General features: G+C 41.4%; 1 protein-coding gene across 1 annotated transcript in view; it reads right to left on the minus strand.

Annotated features, from left to right (window-relative positions):
- Positions 1-12,174: 12,174 nt before the first annotated feature.
- CACNA1S (calcium voltage-gated channel subunit alpha1 S) overlaps positions 12,175-18,005 on the minus strand; it is a 99,360-nt gene continuing 93,529 nt past the window's right edge. The window contains exons 40-44 of the mRNA XM_031937116.1: positions 17,537-17,778; positions 15,847-15,923; positions 14,420-14,532; positions 14,065-14,211; positions 12,175-13,016 (exon numbers count right to left, since the gene is read on the minus strand). Coding sequence (XP_031792976.1) covers positions 12,756-13,016; positions 14,065-14,211; positions 14,420-14,532; positions 15,847-15,923; positions 17,537-17,778 — 840 coding nt within the window. The 3' untranslated portion in view covers positions 12,175-12,755. The remainder of the gene's footprint in view (positions 13,017-14,064; positions 14,212-14,419; positions 14,533-15,846; positions 15,924-17,536; positions 17,779-18,005) is intronic.

Raw genomic sequence — 18,005 nt, forward strand, 5'->3', positions numbered from 1 at the left:
ATTTAATTAGGTGCTGATTTCCTTTCTTCCTGACCTATTAAAGACCAAGATCTCCCTTCCATTGCATCCAGGGCCATCTCCAATCATCCTGATCTGTATCTTGCCACTGGATCCAGATTGCTCTGGTCTGTCCTCCCTCACGTAAGGCCTAATGTCATTCTTCTTCAAGAAATAGGACAAACAACAAGGACACATATGGGACTGGTGGCCAGAAAGAGTCACTCTAGTTAAAAGAGTTATAGGAGAGGGTGATGTGGTAAGTAGAAATGTAACAAAGGTAAATTGAGGCAATTTCTTGGGAGGCAAGACAATAGTTTATTAATAGCGATGTATCTAATTGCTAATCAACTGATCACTAGCCACCTCAGCAAATGAGGAATCTAAGCATGACCAATTAGCAATAACCAACAAATTGGGTCAATGGCTTTTTTCAATGATCAAAACCTGAGTGAGGTCTTTAAAACCTAGTTGTCTGTTTTGTATAACCTTACATATACCTTCTCAATTTGGAGATGGAGGGAGGAAGGGAAAGAATCTGGAACTCACAATTTTAAAAACAAATGTAAAAAAAGTTTTACATGTAACTAGTGAAAATGAACTATTAAATTATAAATTTAGTTGTGTATTTCTTCTGATGGGCCCTACAATACATTATTTAAAGTTCCCCTGCAAAGATAAGAGGATTTTGATTGGAGACAATTTAATGAGGAGGGTGGTTAAGAGTTGCAGACTAATCTGCAGCTGGGGAAAGTGGGTTGGCCTTTAGATGTGGCTCATTATATCTTGCCTGATAATTAAGAAATGCTGTCAAGTAATTTTGGTCAAAATTTCAAAACCACCCCAATCTTGATCTCTTTCTACCGCCTCCTCCCTTTTAGGGTAGCTAGGCAGTGTAAGAGATGTCAGGCCTGGTGCAAGAAAGGCTCATCTTCCCAAGTTCTAATTCATTCGGACACTTACTAGCGATGTGACTTTGAGGAAGTCACATAATCTTGTTTGCCTCAGTTTCCCCACCTGTAAAATGAGCTAGAGAAGGAAATAGCAAACTATTCTGATATCTTTGCCAAGAAACCTCCAAAGGGGGTCAAGAAGAGTTAGATATCTACCTGCCATCCAGGGAAGGGATGGGGAGAAGGAGGGGAAAAGTTGAAACAGAAGATTTTGCAAGGGTCAGTGTTGAAAAATTACCATGCATATATTTTGTAAATAAAAAGCTACAATAAAAAAAAATAAAATTGCACATAAACTTCTAAGGAATATATTATACAAATATGCATACATACATATCAGATATATCTAATATATTTTAAATATATCGATACTTGTAAAAAAAAAAGTCAGACATGACTGAACTATTTTGCATTGGTAACTTTGCTCTCTGCAATAGTGTGATGAGATCTGAATCTGGGGATCCATCCACCCTGCTTATCATTATTTTGGTCCCAGTGTTGCAACTTCGGAGCTGTCTATTATCCTTTTGCTACTTATTTCTATTGCTTATATGCTTAAATCCTCCATCCTCTCATTTAGGGTTTAGTAGTATTCTACTTTTGAAATAATCAAGTGATGTTGTCCTAAACAGACCCATCTGGAAGATTATACTAGTCTTAAGAAATCCTTCCCTTTAATCTTCACTGGATATTTACCTGTTCGAGAGTGACAAATGATTATAGTTGTTGTATGATTTGTTTTATGTCTGGATATTAGAGTCTTGGTACTAGAATCAGAAATTTCATAGTCTTGATATTAGAATTAAACATTCCTCCAACAAAATTAATTTCATTGTATCTATTGAATCTTATGTGATTTTGAAATGTTCATGGGGTATATTGTATTTTATTTTTCCAAATACATGTAAAGATGGTTTTCAACATTCATTTTTATAAAACTTTATAAAACTTCCCTCCTGTCTTCTCACAACTGCAAGCAATCTGATATAGGTTAAATATGTGTAATTGCAAGGTAATTTTCAAGACTGTGTTTTGATCTACTTAATCAAATACAAAAAAAGTTTTTTCTTACGATGAACAAACTAAGCAGAGTAAGATCTTTGAGTCAGTTGTATGACTGAGATGTGGTTTGCTAAAATATTATTTGTGAAAATCTGTTCCTTTTTCCTTTTTTTCATCAAAGATATTATTAATTCATGTATAGATTATTCTTATAAAGTTTTTTAAATTAAAAAAAGAAAGTAGCTATATGGAGTCAGAAGTTACTGATGACTTTTAAGTCATATTTTTTCCTTAGGATTTTTCTAAGTCATTCACTATCTTATCCTCTTTTATTTGTCTTGAAAAGTGATCCCTCAAAATTGTGTCACCCTCAGCACAGATTTTCTTTTAGCATATTTCCTCTGGCTCAGTTGCCCTTCCAGACTTTTTTGTCCTTTAAGGTAGTTCCTCTTACTCATGGGCCATACCAGGGACTAAGATATTAACGTCCAAAAAAAGTGATTCCATTATTACCAAGATTTCAATTCAATTCACAGAATGTATGTTCCTGACATTGTATCACGTGGAAGTTGGAGGGGAGTCTCACACAAACAGAAAAAAAATAGCCCTTGTCTTCTAGGAGTTTACGTTCTCTTGGGCAAAGAGATGAGGGACCTAATTTGTTAGAGAATCCTGACAGATCTGTTCTGCTTTTTGTTTGTCATTTTCCTTTTGGTTTCATCTTTAAATGTTCTTAGTATCATTTGGTTTAATTGGGACTCACGCCAAGTTCCCTGAAAATGTCTTTGTCTCTCTGTTGCTTCTTGCTGTGTTATGAGGCAGATATTGCTTATAATCTTCTACTACCCTTAAATGTAAAATTCTGTAAAACTCCCAGGGTAGTTGTGAGGATAAAAAATATATATAATATTTTGTAAAGACTTAACAAAACTTAAATGTTAGCTGTTATTTCTAATAAAAATTATATATAATAATTATATATAACTTACTAATAATAATAGTTATAATTATTAAATGGACATTTCCCTTGGCTGCTAAGAAAAGAAAGATTTATCCTCTGCTAATTGAACAAAGTTGCTTTGACTTTATTAGCTTCAGTTTTTCCATCAGTAAAATAGAGATAATACTATTTGTGTTCTGCACTTCTTCTTGTTATTGAGAGGAAAACTAACAGATTATGAAGGGTTATATAAATGTGAGTTATCATTCTTTTTGGGGAGGTGGGGGAACCCAACTTTTGTTTTAAGTATATGAAGGAAAAGAAATGGATCATACATGTGTAAAGGGTTTTTTTTGGGGGGGGTCTAGTCCTCAGAGTATGTGTAATTATCTCTAGCTGCTGTTAATTCTAGGGATAGGTTTTCTGAGCCAGCCTTAGAAGTACATCATGGGCTACTTTTATCACTACCTGGAGGCTTATCGTAGTTCCCGACTCACTCAGCACCCCAGCAAGAGATAGCATGTGCTTTTATTTCTGGATCAGGAACCAATTAAAAGACTTTTCTTCACCATGAAGTAAGAAGATAGGAAGTATTCATAGACTGTCTAAGCGTTTTTCAAACCAGGGACAAGGCCCCTTTATTGCATATCATCACACACTTGCAAAAGCAGGCTCACAGAATCTTTCATGTTTGTTGGCAGCAGGCAGAGACTCCTGGCCATGCTCTGGGGACTAGATTCCCTCTGGCCAGTCCCCAGCGTAGAGAAGCATGCAGAATCCGGGACTGATGGAAGAACAGAAGAAGTTTGTGGACGGGAGGAACCTGATTCAAAGAAGAAAAAAAGGGGGGAGTAACTGGAAAGAGTAGAAGTTTTGAGGGTCCATCAACCCTCACCCTACCCCACCTCTAGATGTGGTCCTTGGCCCCTTTGTGAGTCCTTGCATCCTTGCCATTCTCCAGGGACTGACTGAGAACCCCGAAGTGACCCCTATCCTGGTTAACCAGAGGTGGAGAGGAAGCTGCCCTTCTTTCAGGCTCTCCCCCAGCCCCCACTGGGATGGTTGCCTGCTGCTGGGGAGAAAGCCCCAGTGTTCTTACTCTCTGCAGCCTGCAGCTTTGGCCACCTGTTCCAGAGGCTGAGAAACCAGGAAAGAGGCCCCTTTGTTTAACTCGGATTTTGACATGGTCCCTGGGAACCGAGAGGGTGTGTATGGGGTCTTGTTAACTCTTCAGGCTCTCCAGATGGTAAAGAGATCGGCTGTGGGGAACATCTGCCTGGGAATCTCTGAAACACCCCCAATAAGCGATTAGGAAAAACGGCCCAATTCCTTCTCCTGGCAATTATTTAGGAAATAGGTCCTGCAACGGGCCTTGGTTCTTGAGATTAATATAGCAACATGTCTAGTAATTCCAGCTGCGATGATGTAATTCCTCTCTCAGTCAAGGAGGTGGGGATGGGATGGCCAGACATTATAAGTGCTTAGAGATCTAAGTACCCACTTACATCAGAACAACATTAAACCACTTCACACAATCTCTTCAGGGACAGGTGATCTGCTTCTGTTACTTGTAACCAATGCTATCATCTTCAAAGCCTGGGAAACTGGATTTCTCCCCTCACCCAGCTGTGTGCTCAGGAGGGGGGAAGGGGAAGTAATCCGAGTCTGTCCAACCGAAGGGGCTACGTCCAGGGATAGAAAGTGGGGGGGTCTCAAATCTGGAACATATAACTCTAAGGTCTCAGAAAAAGAAACAAGTCGAAAATGGTGGAGATGTAAATAGAGATACAAAGTTAAAGGGAAGAGCACTGAGGAGGGAAAAAGAAAAAAGGGATGTGTATGTGTGAGACAGAGAGACACACAGACAGAGGGAGAGAGAGACAGAGAAAGATAGAGACAGAGTGATAAAGAGAGAAAAAGAGAAACAGAGACAGAGAAGAAACAGAGAGAGACAGATAGACACACACACACAGAGTAATAGAGAGACACACACAGAGAGACAGAAAGAAACAGAGACAGAGACAGAAAGCTCTGCAGAGATTTGTCAGAGGAAAAGAGGAAATGGAAGACTGCAGAGATCAAGAGTTCCCTGGGCTTTACATAGCCCATAGCTCAGTGAGGGAAAATCATTCTCCTTTTACAGATGAAGAAACTAATCTTTTGAGAGGTTTAAATCGCCAAGATCAAGTTCATGCTCGAGCAGCTCAGGACTGAGCTCAGATCTTTTGACTCCCAAGTTGGGTGTTTTCCCATTTACTCATTGTTCCTTCTCCTCAGTTTCCCCTGATCCCCACAGCTAGATGTGGGCTTTTCCTCACCTGATTCCTAGGCACTCTGCTAATACACTTGTGTCCTAATTTTATATTTATTGATGTGCATGTCTTATTTCTCCTGGTAAATTTTCAAACTTCCTGAAGTAGAGAAATGTCTTATTGTGCCTTTTCCAATACCCGTGTATTGGAACACAGTGTACAACAGTTATATAAGTTATACACAAACATGCATATAGTTAAGCATTTATTAAACACTTAGGCACAGTACTAAGTATTAAGAATACAAAGCAAGGCAAAAACATGGTCCTTGTCTTTGAGGAGTTCACATTCTATCTGGAAAAACATCACGCCAAAAAAAGTCTGTACAATATATATTCAGTCGGTGGAAAGTGAGCTTGGACACTAGCAGTAGGGGGAATCGGGAAAGGTTTGCAGAAAATAGAACCTTAACTGAGTCTCTGAGGAAGCCAGGAATAGAGATAAAGAGGTATTGGGCAGGGGCTAGGGTGGGGGGGAACAGAGAGGGCCAGGGAAAGGGCAGTGGGTTTGGGAGAGGAGTTCTTTGTGCAAAGAACAAGGAGTCTCTTTCATGAGAAACAAAAATTACAAAACTGAAAAGGTAGAAAAGGGATAGATTATAGGGCTTTATAAATACAATAGAGGGTTTTATCCTTGATCGGAGTGTATTGATTGGGGGAGAGGGAGTGTGTGAGATGCTCAGCACTTAGGTTTGGAGAAGTCATCTTGGCAGGCAAGTTGAAGATGGAATGCACTGGGGGGGGGGGAACACTCGAGGCAAGCAGATCCATGGGAAGGCTATTGCGAAGTCCATTGTGGGATACAGAGGACCTTCCCCACGATGTGAGTGGAGAGGAGATAGATGTATGTTATGAAAGTAGAAGGGAAAAAAAACTTACCTGAGGAATAGTAAACATTCAACTAATATTTTCTAAATGATTAAAAAGGCAGAAAGGAAGGATAGGAGAAAGAGGAAAGCAGGAAAAAAGAATAGAATGAATAGGAACCTTCAATCTGGCTGAGCGCCCCTCAGCCCCACAAAAGAACCAACAGATTGTCTTCCTGTGAGCTCCCGGCCCCTTCCCCCAGAGTCCTTGGGGACCCTTTCACTCCCAGGCTGCTGGAACCCAGATGTTGCCCAACACAAGCCACTTCCCTTTGATTAAGTTAACAAATAAACACCCAGCCCAGCCCCAAACCAACTCCCAGACTGGGAGCTATTGATTTTCAGTCTCAGGGGATGCATCATTTCTCAGTATTTTAAGGGATATTCATTCCAGCCAGACCCAGCCTAGTAAACTGCTGGCAAGGAGACTAATGAGCATTTAACACTTTTAAAATAAAGAGGACTGAGGGCAAAGGTTTGAAGATGCTGGAGGAGATGAGGCAGGAAGGAGAAAAGTGCATGAGATTAACCACCCACTTGCTTACCTATCTGAAACTCAGATGGAAACTGGATGAATCAGGAATTGTGATTTTATTGGTATCATCATCGTTAAAGTTTATATGGAGCTTACTATGTGCCAGATAGAATGCTAAACATTTTATAATTATTGTCTCCTCACAACAATTCTGAGAGGAAGGTGCTATTATTATCCCTATTTTACAGATTAAGAAACTGAGGCAAACAGAATTTAAGTGTCTTCTCCAAGGTCACACAGCTAAGGAATATAGGAGGATACATATGAACTCTATTTCTCACTGCAGGCTCAGCTCTATCTACTGTAACATCAAACACAAGAATCTCTTGGAAGGGAAACTTCTTCCACCTACATTACTTAGCTCTTCACTATTGTGAAGACCATTGTCACACAGACAGAACAGTTGTGTGTCCAACCCAGGTCTTCTTGACTCCAAGGCTGCCTCTTTTAAGAGAAAAGTAAGGCAATACTTTAACTCCACATAACTTTTATTTTATTTTATTTGCTGAGGCAATTGGGGTTAAGTGATTTACCCAGGGTCACACAGCTAGGAAGTGTTAAGTGTCTGAGGTCAGATTTGAACTCAGGTTCTCCTGACTTCAGCCTGAGTTCAGGGCGGTGCTCTATCTGCACCTTATTGCTGTCCTTATAACTGTTTTCATTTTGTAGAGAGGAGGTAGGAATGAATGGAGAAGTCTTGAACAGTCAGGAACATTTCAAAACTGGGACTTAGGTCGTATTATAAGAAATCAGCAGACAGAATTATAAGTCAGTCAAAAGAGTTAAAAAACAGAAAGTCTAATCTCTTTTTACACATTATAACCTTTGAAGCACTTTCTGGTTCCTCTAGTCTTCATTTCCAGACTAAAGAACACTAATTCTTTCAACTTTGTAATATGATTTTGGAAATGATTATCCTGATTACCAGTGTAATATTCTCTCTAAAATGTAATATTCTATATTGAATTCCCAATCCCTATATTCATGCCCACCTGCATTTTTTATTTCCTTCACAAGCTAATTGTACAATATTTCAGAGTCTGGTTCTTTTTGTACAGCAAAATAACGGTTTGGTCATGTATGCTTATTGTGTATCTAATTTATATTTAAATATATTTAAGATCTACTGGTCATCCTGCTATCTGGGGGAGGGGGTGGGGGGTAAGAGAGGAAAAATTGGAACAAGAGGTTTGGCAATTGTTAATGCTGTAAAGTTACCCGTACATATAACCTGTAAATAAAAAGCTATTAAATAAAAAAAAAATAAAATGTAATGTTCTCTTGCTGGGGTTTCCTTGGGATCTCTGGAGGCAGTCTTAGTTCAGTAATCACCACACGAGTACTCGTCTTAAAGTCCAAATCCTTTATTGTCTCTTTCCAAGTCTTGTCTCCTTTCCTGGGGCTCGGTTAGTTTTCTGGAGATGTTCCTCTCTCCTTGGTTCCAAGAGCTGGAGCTCCCGCCTGCCTTCTCTGGCTTCTGAATCTTCCCAACTGAATCCTGGCTGAGGCTCTGAGAGCTTCTAGTGCACCTGCCCTCTCTGACCCTGAGAGCTTCTTGCTTATATGCCCCACACTGAGTATACACCAATCATTCTATCACTAGGAAACCATTATTTGTTGTAGGATTAAATCAATGCTAAACGAGATTTAACCGTTGTCTCCTCAATTCCTGTGGGGTTGGGGAGATAGTGGGGTAGGGATAAGGTGAAAGTGGGAGTGGGGAGGCTTATAACTTAACCCTTTCCTTGTGTGAGCCTGAGCTCTCCCACTAATTGTCCCTTCCCCAGAAATCATACCTACGTAAGCAAGTACAGGGTCACTCTGGATTGCACTCCTGCTCCATAACTTGATTTTTCATGTTCATTTCATTTTTCTTTGCACCTAGCCTTCCTAACTTGATTTTAAGTGTCCTTCCAGCAAGGACTTTCAAGTCACTTTTGAAAGTGTTTACTAGGTATACATCAGAGTAACTAGGTATTACAGTGGATAGAGCACTGGTCTTGATGTCAGAAAACCTTATGTTTGTGAGTTCAAATCCAGCCTCAGACATTTCTTAGCTATATGACCCTGACAGCACCTGGTTTTCCTCAGTTTCTTCATCTGTCAAGCAAGATAGAGAAGGAAATGACAAGCCACTTTAGTATCTTTGTCAAGAAAACCCCAAATGGGGTTATGGAGAGTCAGAAATGACTGAATAACAACACGTACAAATCCATTTCCTAGATGGACACAAGCAGAGAGATCATGGACAAATCTCCAAGCCTCATTTTTTAATTGATAAAATAGGGATGTTACCAGATCAATAAACTCTAGTAGCTTCTAATTGTCTCTAAGATGAAACATAAATGCTTCTATTTGATTCTTAAAACATTTCATAACTTGGCCCTAATCTCTCTTTGCAGAATTATTATATATTATACCCCTTCCTCAATTCTATAATCCAGCCAGTTGACCTTGTTTCAGTTTCTCACATGATACCCTTCCTTCTTCTCGGCCTTTGCTGGGGTTGTCCTTCTGCCCCACTACAATGAACTCCCTTTCACCTCCACCTCAGACTATCCTTAAGATTAACTTCCAGCATCAGTTTCTACATGGATTCTTTCCTGATTCTCCTAATTGCTCATGCCTTTTCTTCCTGTCTCATATTCTGAATATATCCATTCTCTTTAAATTTCTATAACCCATTAAAATAATTTGCTCACTTTCAGTCCAGGGGGCAATAGAATGGGTTCCCTGAGGTCCACAGGTTTGACTTCTTTGGTTTTAAGGAGATGATTTTAAATGAAAAATGTCTCACATAGTAATGGCTTTGATCTCTTCAGGAAGGTGTACAGGTCCTGTTCACACTAGGTTATGAATGATTCATTCAAAAAGAATTCCAATGAACAAAGGTTAAATGTCTAGGATTATCAATGGGGCCCCATTTTTATTGTGTTCAAAGTATCCTCTCTGAGAGACTGTAAGTTCCTTGAGGGTAGGCAGTTTCATTTTTGTATCTATAGTAAGCATGTAATAAGTGCTTCTCAATTTATAGCCTCTATCTCACCAGTTTGTTGCTAGGTTCAAATGAGATAAATTTTTTTTTTTTGAGTAGGGTTGGGAAGGGTAAGTAGGGTGTATGGTGGGTAGGGATGAGGTGAAGGTGGAGGTGGGGAGCCTTGTAGCTGATGTGATTTCATCATAATAGGCAATGAGACACTCACTCAACTGTCCTGCATTGAAGACTGCTGAAGTTAAGTGACTTAGTAGAGATCATTCCATCAGCATGTCAGAGATAAGACTTGAACCCAAGACATTGGAACTCTGAGGTTTCTTGCTCTTTAGGCTATGAGAAAATTGAAACTATCAGCAGTTAAGTGATTTGCTTAAGATCATATGGCTACAGAAACTAGGCTGATATTATAAGCAAATTAGGAGAACAAAGGATAATCTACCTCTCAGATCTGAGAAGGAAGGAATTTATGGCCAAAGAAGAACTAGAGAACATGAAATGAAAAATGGATAATTTTGATTCTATTAAATTTAAAAGTTCTCGTACAAAGAAAAGCAATGCAGCCAAGATTAGAAGGGAAGCAGGACACTGGGGAAAAAAATTTTTATCTCCAAGGTTTTTGATAAAGGCCTCATTTCTAAAATATATAGAGAACTGACTCAAATTTATAAGAATACTAGCCATTCTCCAAATGATAAATGGTCAAAGATCCCAGACAATTTTCCCACAAAGAAATTAAAGCCATTTGTAGTCATATGCTCTAAATCACTATTGATTAAAGAAATGCAAATTAAGACAACTCTGAGGTACCACTTCCTATCTCTCAGATTGGCTAAGATGACAGGAAGAGATAATGATAAATGTTGGAGGGGACTTGGTAAAACTGGGACAATGATGCATTATTGGTGAAGTTGTCAACTGATCCAACCATTCTGAGGAACAATTTGGAACTATGCCCAAAGGGCTATCAAACTGTGCATGCCCTTTGATCCAGCAGTATTTCTACTGGGTCTGTATCCCAAAGTGATCTTAAAGGAGGGAAAGGGACCTGCATGTGCAAAAAATGTTTGTGGCGGCCCTCTTTGTAGTGGCTAGAAATTGGAAAATGAATGGATGCCCATCAACTGGAGAATGGTTGGGTAAATTGTGGCATATGAGTGTCATGGAATATTATTGTTTTGTAGGAAATGACCAGCAGGATGATTTTAGAGAGGCTTGGAGAGACTTACACGAACTGATGCTAAGTGAAGTGAATAGAACCAAGTACACAGCAACAGCAAGATTATATGATGATCAACTCTGGTGAACTTGACTCTTTTAAACAATGAGGTGATTCAGGGCAATTCCAATAGAATTATGCTAGAGAGAGAGTATTTTCACCTTTTTTTGGTTTGTTTGTTTGCTTGAAATTTTTTTTCTCATTTTTTTTCTGATTTTCTTTTGATCTGATTTTCTTGTGTTGAATGATGAATGTGAAAATATGTTTAGAGGACATTGGATTATTTGCCATCTAGGGGAAAAGGGGAAAAAATTGGAAAAGGATTTTCTAGGGGTGAATGTTGACAATTATATTTGCATATATTTTGAAAAATGAAAAGCTATTTTTAAAAAAAAGATCACATGAGTAGTTAGTAGCGTCAGAATTAAGGATTATAGGATTTAAAGCTGCTTTTCTTTTCTAATCCATTCATTTTATAGGTGAGAAAAATGAGGTCCAGAGAGAACTGGGTTTGTCTCAGATCACAAAGATAGCAAATAGCATGAATTCATATCTTTTCTCAAGTATTCTCCTGCCTCCTAGGCATATCCAACGTGTAGGACATTGGGAAAGGCAGATCAGAAGACAGAAATCCCACATGATACAGAATTTTCATTGATGATATTGAGAGCAGGGGAAATGAAAGGTGGGGACCCAGCTAGTTCTCTTCCTCTTCTCTGGCATTCCTCTTTCTGGGCAAATTTAGGGACCCTCCTTACTTGGAGGACACTACAAAAATCATTCTGCAAGGACACCATTGAATTGGAGTCAACAGCTCAGGTACTTTGCATGCAAGATTCACAGGCGTATTGCCAGGCCAGCTCCTTGAAAAGCTCTACCAGTTGCCAGAAATTTGGGCTTGGCACAGGGCAGAATGTTGATACCTGCATCCCTTAGCTTGAACATGAGCATACACACACAGAAAGAAAGAGAGAGAAAGATAAAAGACAGAGAGAGAGAGAGAGAGAGAGAAAGAGAGAGAGAGAGAGAGAGAGAGAAGGAGAGACAGACAGAGACAGAGAATCTTATTTCTCTGGCTACACCTTAACTGGCTTTCAGACCCCAGGAGTCAGGGCCCCTGCAGTTGGCAGTGGGACTGACCCAGAGATGCCAGGGTGTCTGAGGCAGACACTGTCCTTAGCTGGGCTACTCAGGTGACAGACGGAGGCTCTCTGGAAGCCCCTTTAAGCTTGCTGTGTCAGACAGTCCTGCTGGGGAGCTGGATTTAATCCCACCCTGCAGTCTGCTCCCCCTCTTCTCCATTTCTGTTTCTATAATCAGGAAAGATTGGTATGCCCCCTCCCCACCTCACCCCCAGTACTCTAGCTCAAATTTCTCTTTCCCAAACTGGTCCCATTTCTAGGATTTTATTTCAGGGACCTTACAACAGAAAAAAACCCCAAGTACTAAAATAAACTGAAGTACCATAATATGGTGCCATCACCTTGGGTTTCTATTAGAATAAGAATCCTTCTGCCTCCAGATGGTGACAGATTGTCCTGATGTCAAATGGGCTTCTGGGTCTGAGATGGGGGTGGGGATTTCAGATTGTTCCAGGTCAAGGAGGGAAAGGGCTTGGGTCCAAGAAAGGAGACAGGCAGATGCTGAATGCTGATGTCACACTTGGGGGTCTTTAATGCCCTGCCAATGGTAATGACCTTGTGCCATTACAGACATGAGTCTGCCGGGGCCTTGGCGAATAATCTGGGGAGGCTCCCTTCATTCAGACTCCTGGGGAGGAGCTGTTTTCTTCTGGTTTTTCACAATATTTCATGACCACCTGTCCCTCAGCTAATTAGATAGCTCTCCTAGGGGGAAGATGCTCTGTTCCCAGGTTGGAACCTCTTCTACACCAGAGCCTTTCTGACAGGCCCATTCTAAGGGGTTTCTCAGTGAGGGGGTCACAGCTGGGTGGTGATGAGGGCCTCTCGGGAGCCCCACGACCCATCATAGCTGCCTGGCGCAGGCCCTATGGCTTGAGACTCCAGGGATGAAGGGGACCTGTTCCTGTCTTTTGGACACTCCTGTCCTTTCAGCAGCTCATTTGCTGCCTCCTCCACTTCCTCTGGTTCCATCTGGCAGGCGTCGGCCAGTGCCCGTCCGGTTGCCACCACAAAGCCCGTATCGCCAGCCAGGGTGCCCAGGCCACCTTGAACCAGAGCCTGCCCAGAGATGAGAGAAATTAATTCCTTGGTGGGCTCTGGCTTTTTCAGAACAGATCTTCCTTACTCATGACCCTGGGACTGTCCTGCTTCTACTTGTCCCAGACCTCATTTAAGTGGGTAGTCTTAGCCCTAAAGCTGTCATGGGCACTGGTGCTTAAGTCAGAGCAAGTAGCTTCAAATTAAGCCTCTGATAACAATAGTGCTTTAAAATTTGTGAGGCCTATTACAAATATCTCCTTTGCCCTAAGTGCTCTTATTATTATTATACTCATTTTATTAAGTGAGGAAATGAAGGCAGACAGATTAGGGGTGTGTGTGGAGGAGATAATAAATTCTGGGAGAGAATCTAGAGGTCAATGAATTTCCACTCCTCTCATTTTAAGAATAAGGAAACTGAGGATCACAGAGGTTAAGTGACTTGCTCCCAATCATACAGGTAGCTAAGTAGTACAGTGAGCAGAATATTGGATTTGAAATTAAGAAGATCTTAATTAAAATCACCTTCAGATCCTGTTTCCCCACCTGTAAAATGGGGATAATAATGACACCTATCTTTTAGGGTTGTTGTGAAGATCAAATAAGATAATATTTGTAAAGTGCTTTGCAAACTTTAAAGTGCTATTGTTATTATAATATATTATTATATTATATTGTTATTATAGCATATAGCTATGTTATATCTATAGCATATTATAGTATATTATATATATATTATATACCTCAGAGACTTGAATTGAACCTACATGCTCTGATTTGAGAGCTAGTGCTCTAACAATTGTATCATGGCAACCAGGGATTTAGATCTGCCATTTATATAATGGAGGGAACTTTCTCTGCCAAAGAAGATCCACATCTGTTCTGCAATTTATAGTTTTGGAGAGTTGTCTGGGAGCCTATGAGGTTTAATGATTTTCCTTTACTCAGCCATGTCAGAGGCTGGATTTTCCTAAGTCCCCTTCTTGTGCCATCTTCCCCTCCACAAGCAGAAACCCCCTCTCCCTTCATCATTTCCTTAATTCTGGGGTGTCACCAGCCCCAGACTCACCTTCCGGATCAATCGGGCAGTAGCAGGTGTAGAAGGTGCAGGAGCTTCTGGGTCTGCCCCCTGACCTCCACCTGTTGTCTCTGTGCACGGGGACTCTGGCGGGGGGCTCTCTCTCCCCCTGGAAACATCATCCTCCTTCCTGTGAGCCTGCTCCCAAATGGACAGGGGAATAGATTTCAGGAGGAGCACGAATCTTTGGAAGGACTCCTGACCAGAAATCCTGAGTCCATTCTCAATTAAGGACCGATGTCTGCTATCCCACTGCCTCCCTAGGTCCCCATCCCCTCTCATCCAGCACACATATTGTCCCGTGGCTCAGTTCCATAAAAGAGATCAGGGCTTTCCCCTTTATTACCTGGTCAGGGCAAGGGGGAGCTTGGGCCTTGGAGCATGCCCCCAGGCTGGTTATCTTCCTCCGGGTCATTCTAACCTTATGTTTCTCCGGATAAAAATCATCTTGATGTTCTGCTGGGGAGAAAGGGGAGCTGGTTTGACCACTGAGATAAAGCCAACTTAAAACCTCACTGGGTCCTGGTAGGGCCCCTGGCACACGGGCATTCTCTGCCAGGCAAGCCAAGAGAATTGACTGAAAAGCACATGCTCAGGTCTCGTTAGCATCAAGACCAAGCAAATTTCCCTGGTCTCCAGTCCAAGCAGTCCAAAACAACTTCCGTATATCCCTTCCTTGGAGAAGGCTTCACCCCTCCACTCCCTTCCTCGCATTCCCTTGCATCCCTTCAACTCATAGAGTCTTTTTGCTACACTCTAAGCCCATCTTGTTTTTTTTTTTGAAAAAAATTTCTTTACATTATCCTTTGCACTCACTTCTGTTCTGATTTTTCCCCTCCCTCCCTCCACCCTCTCCCCCAGATGGCTAGCAGTCCTATATATGTTGAATATGTCACCATATATCCTAGATACAATATATGTGTGCAGAACTGAACAGTTCTCTTGTTGCACAGGAAGAATTGGATTCAGAAGGTACAAATAACCTGGGAAGAAAAACAAAAATGCAAACAGTTCACATTCATTTCCCAGTGTTCTTTCTTTGGGTATAGCTGCTTCTGTCCATCCTTGATTAGTTGAAACTGAGTTAGATCTTCTCTTTGTCAAAGAAATCCACTTCCATCAGAATACATCCTCATACAGTATCGTTGTTGAGGTATATAATGATCTCCTGGTTCTGTCTAAGCCCATCTTGTGATAAATTATTCAACCCAACTCCACATGCTCCCCCATTTCATGCACTCATGTCCTTGCTCGTTCATCTCTTTCTGAAACTTGCTAGGTGAGAGTTAGCTAATCTTAAAAACTAATTCTAGCTAAGGACTGCCATGTTGGGTTAAGGAGCTGAATTTTTCATAAGAGCTTTCTGGAGACAGCTTAACCACATACATTTTCTCTAATGCTGGTGGGTTTTCTTTTCTTAAGGGAAGGTATTTTTCACAAGTGCTGCTTTATAAAACTTCCCTCACTTCACACAATTTAGTAGGCAGCTTCCCACACTGCCCACATGGACTGGCTGAGGATATACCTACCATCCTGCTGTCCCACGTAGTTCCCTTGGTAACAAGCTCCAAGGCAACCCCGCCTCATCTTGCCTACTGCACGAAACCTGAGATTCTATCCCTTCCCCAGGCAAGAAGGGGCAGGTTTGGACTGGAGAGTCCTCAGAAAGTGCCCACTTAAGGAAGCAGAAGAGATGGGGAAAGCTGGGGTTAATCCCAGGTAAAGCTGGGCTTCTCATTGGGCCAAAAAATAAAAATAAAAAGGAGCACTGACCTGGAGCAGAGTGAGGGTGATAAAGGGCATCCTTCTTCGGGGAAGATAATGCTGGAAGCTCATTCTCATGATGGATACTGAAACAAGCAGGAAATAGACCATCACTCTCCCTATTCCTTATGGTGACCATCCCCATCATCTCGAGACTTCATTCCTCCCTATCATCAATTTTTCTGATGGTTCTTCACTTTTCCCATGGATTTGGTTGCAGCATGAGACCATGATGCTCTATGGCCAGATAGGAACCTATCTGAACACCCAACAACATCTAACCCCTCCTGTAGATTGGTTACCTTCCTTGTCACTCACTACTTCTAGGGTCACCCCAGAGTCTCCTTACCTTTGCTCCCATAATTCCCTCCCCCAGAAACATCATTTTCCCTTTCTACCAAGTAGTAATAGGCAATCAGAAAATACTTTTAAATTGAATTGGTCTTCCTTCATGGAAGAGGGAGAGATTCTTGCCTATGGGAGGTGGCTGATGCACTGAGCTCATGCCCCAAAGCTCTCTACTCCCCTCTCTACTCTACTGCACTTTAAATAGTACAGGATTATTGTACTAATCCTGAGTTTGTTGACTTGGAAAAACCACAAATCAACATTATCTATGTTTTATTGTATTTTTTACTATTTTGTCAAATATTTCCCAATTACATTTTAATCTAATTTAAGCTGCTCTAGGGCAGCTTTTTGATACCTCTTATCTAGTCCAAACCTTTTTTTAGATTTGAGGAAACTGAGGCAAATAGAAGTTATTTTCCCAAGGTTACACGAGTGAAAAAATTGGGTTTTGAGCTCAAAATCTAGATAGTCCTCTATCCCAGTCTTACAGGTAACACAATGTTATCCAGGTCTGGAGTGGGAAGAGCTGAGTTCAAATCTAGCCTCAGACTAATGTGTAATTGGGCAAGTCATTCACTGAACTCTGTTTACCTCACTTTTCTCATCTAAAAATGGGGATAATAACATAACCTACCTTCTATGATATAATATTATAATATTATAATAATATATATATATATATAATAAAGTGCTTAGCACAGTGCCTGGTATATAAGTAGACACTAAATCAATGCTTGTTTTCTTCCTTCTTTGTAGATTTCTTTTTTTTTTTCTGAAATATTCAGTTTCTTGTATCTAAATCTTCTTTCTGCCTCCCCTCCCCTGAGTCTGGGTTATTGTAGAGTTCTACTTTTAATCAAAACATTTTCAATAAATTCATCAATTCACTTCACTGCTCCCCGGAGATGCTACCATCTGTCTGCAAGTCTGCAGAATGAGCAAATCATTTAGGTTTAAATGCCAGTATCACTTCTGAAAAGGGGATGCCCCCTCCTGGTCTGAAGGGTCTCTGCAGGCCACATGAGCCAGCCTATGTCCAAGTGAATTGGAAGAGATATCAGAAGGTATCGAGTCTAATGTCTTATTTTACAGAGGAGGCTTAAGAGGTAAGGGGACTTTTCCAAGCTCACAGAAGTAGCAAGTGATAGATTCAGAATTTGAACTCAGATCTTTTGACTCCAAATACAATTTCCTTTCTCAATGAAGCACTTGGCTCCCCTCCTCATGGGAGAAATGAAGTGAATGCCCTTCCTTGCTCCCCCAAGCCGGGATGATGCTTGTTCTTGCTGCCCTCCCCTCCCCCAGGCCTCCATCCCCAAACCCAGGGCCGCCAGTTTCTGGTCCCCACCTGGAGGATACACAGCTGTTGGCGTTGTTGGCGTTGGCATTGCTGGCATTTGTGTTGGCGTGAGTCCTGGCCAGGGGGTTGGCAGGAGGTTCTGGGGGGAAGTCATCTAAAAAGACGGGTGAGTCCATGTCCTCCATCTCCATCTCGGTGAACTGCAGGGGCCTCTGGCTGGCCACGTTGGGGGGCAGCGAGTCGGTCCTCTCCAGGAAGGTGTCCACCTGGCCAAAAAGGCCGCCCGTCCTCTGCAGCCAAGGGAAGGGGGCAACAATGATGGAGAGGAGGCCTAGGTCAGGCTGCCAGGGAACTTGAGACCAGATAAGGTGAGAAAGGGAAGGTAATGGAAACAAAGGGCCACCTGCTGCCTCAAACAGGCTCCCAGGAGAATGGGGTGGGCAGCGAGGCATTTTTGGGGTTTGACGCCTCCAGAGCGGTTTCCTTAAAGAGCTGCTTCTCTCCCTGGAATGGCAGG

The sequence above is a fragment of the Sarcophilus harrisii genome, chromosome 4 (assembly GCF_902635505.1).
Source record: "Sarcophilus harrisii chromosome 4, mSarHar1.11, whole genome shotgun sequence".
Classification (NCBI taxonomy): domain Eukaryota; kingdom Metazoa; phylum Chordata; class Mammalia; order Dasyuromorphia; family Dasyuridae; genus Sarcophilus; species Sarcophilus harrisii.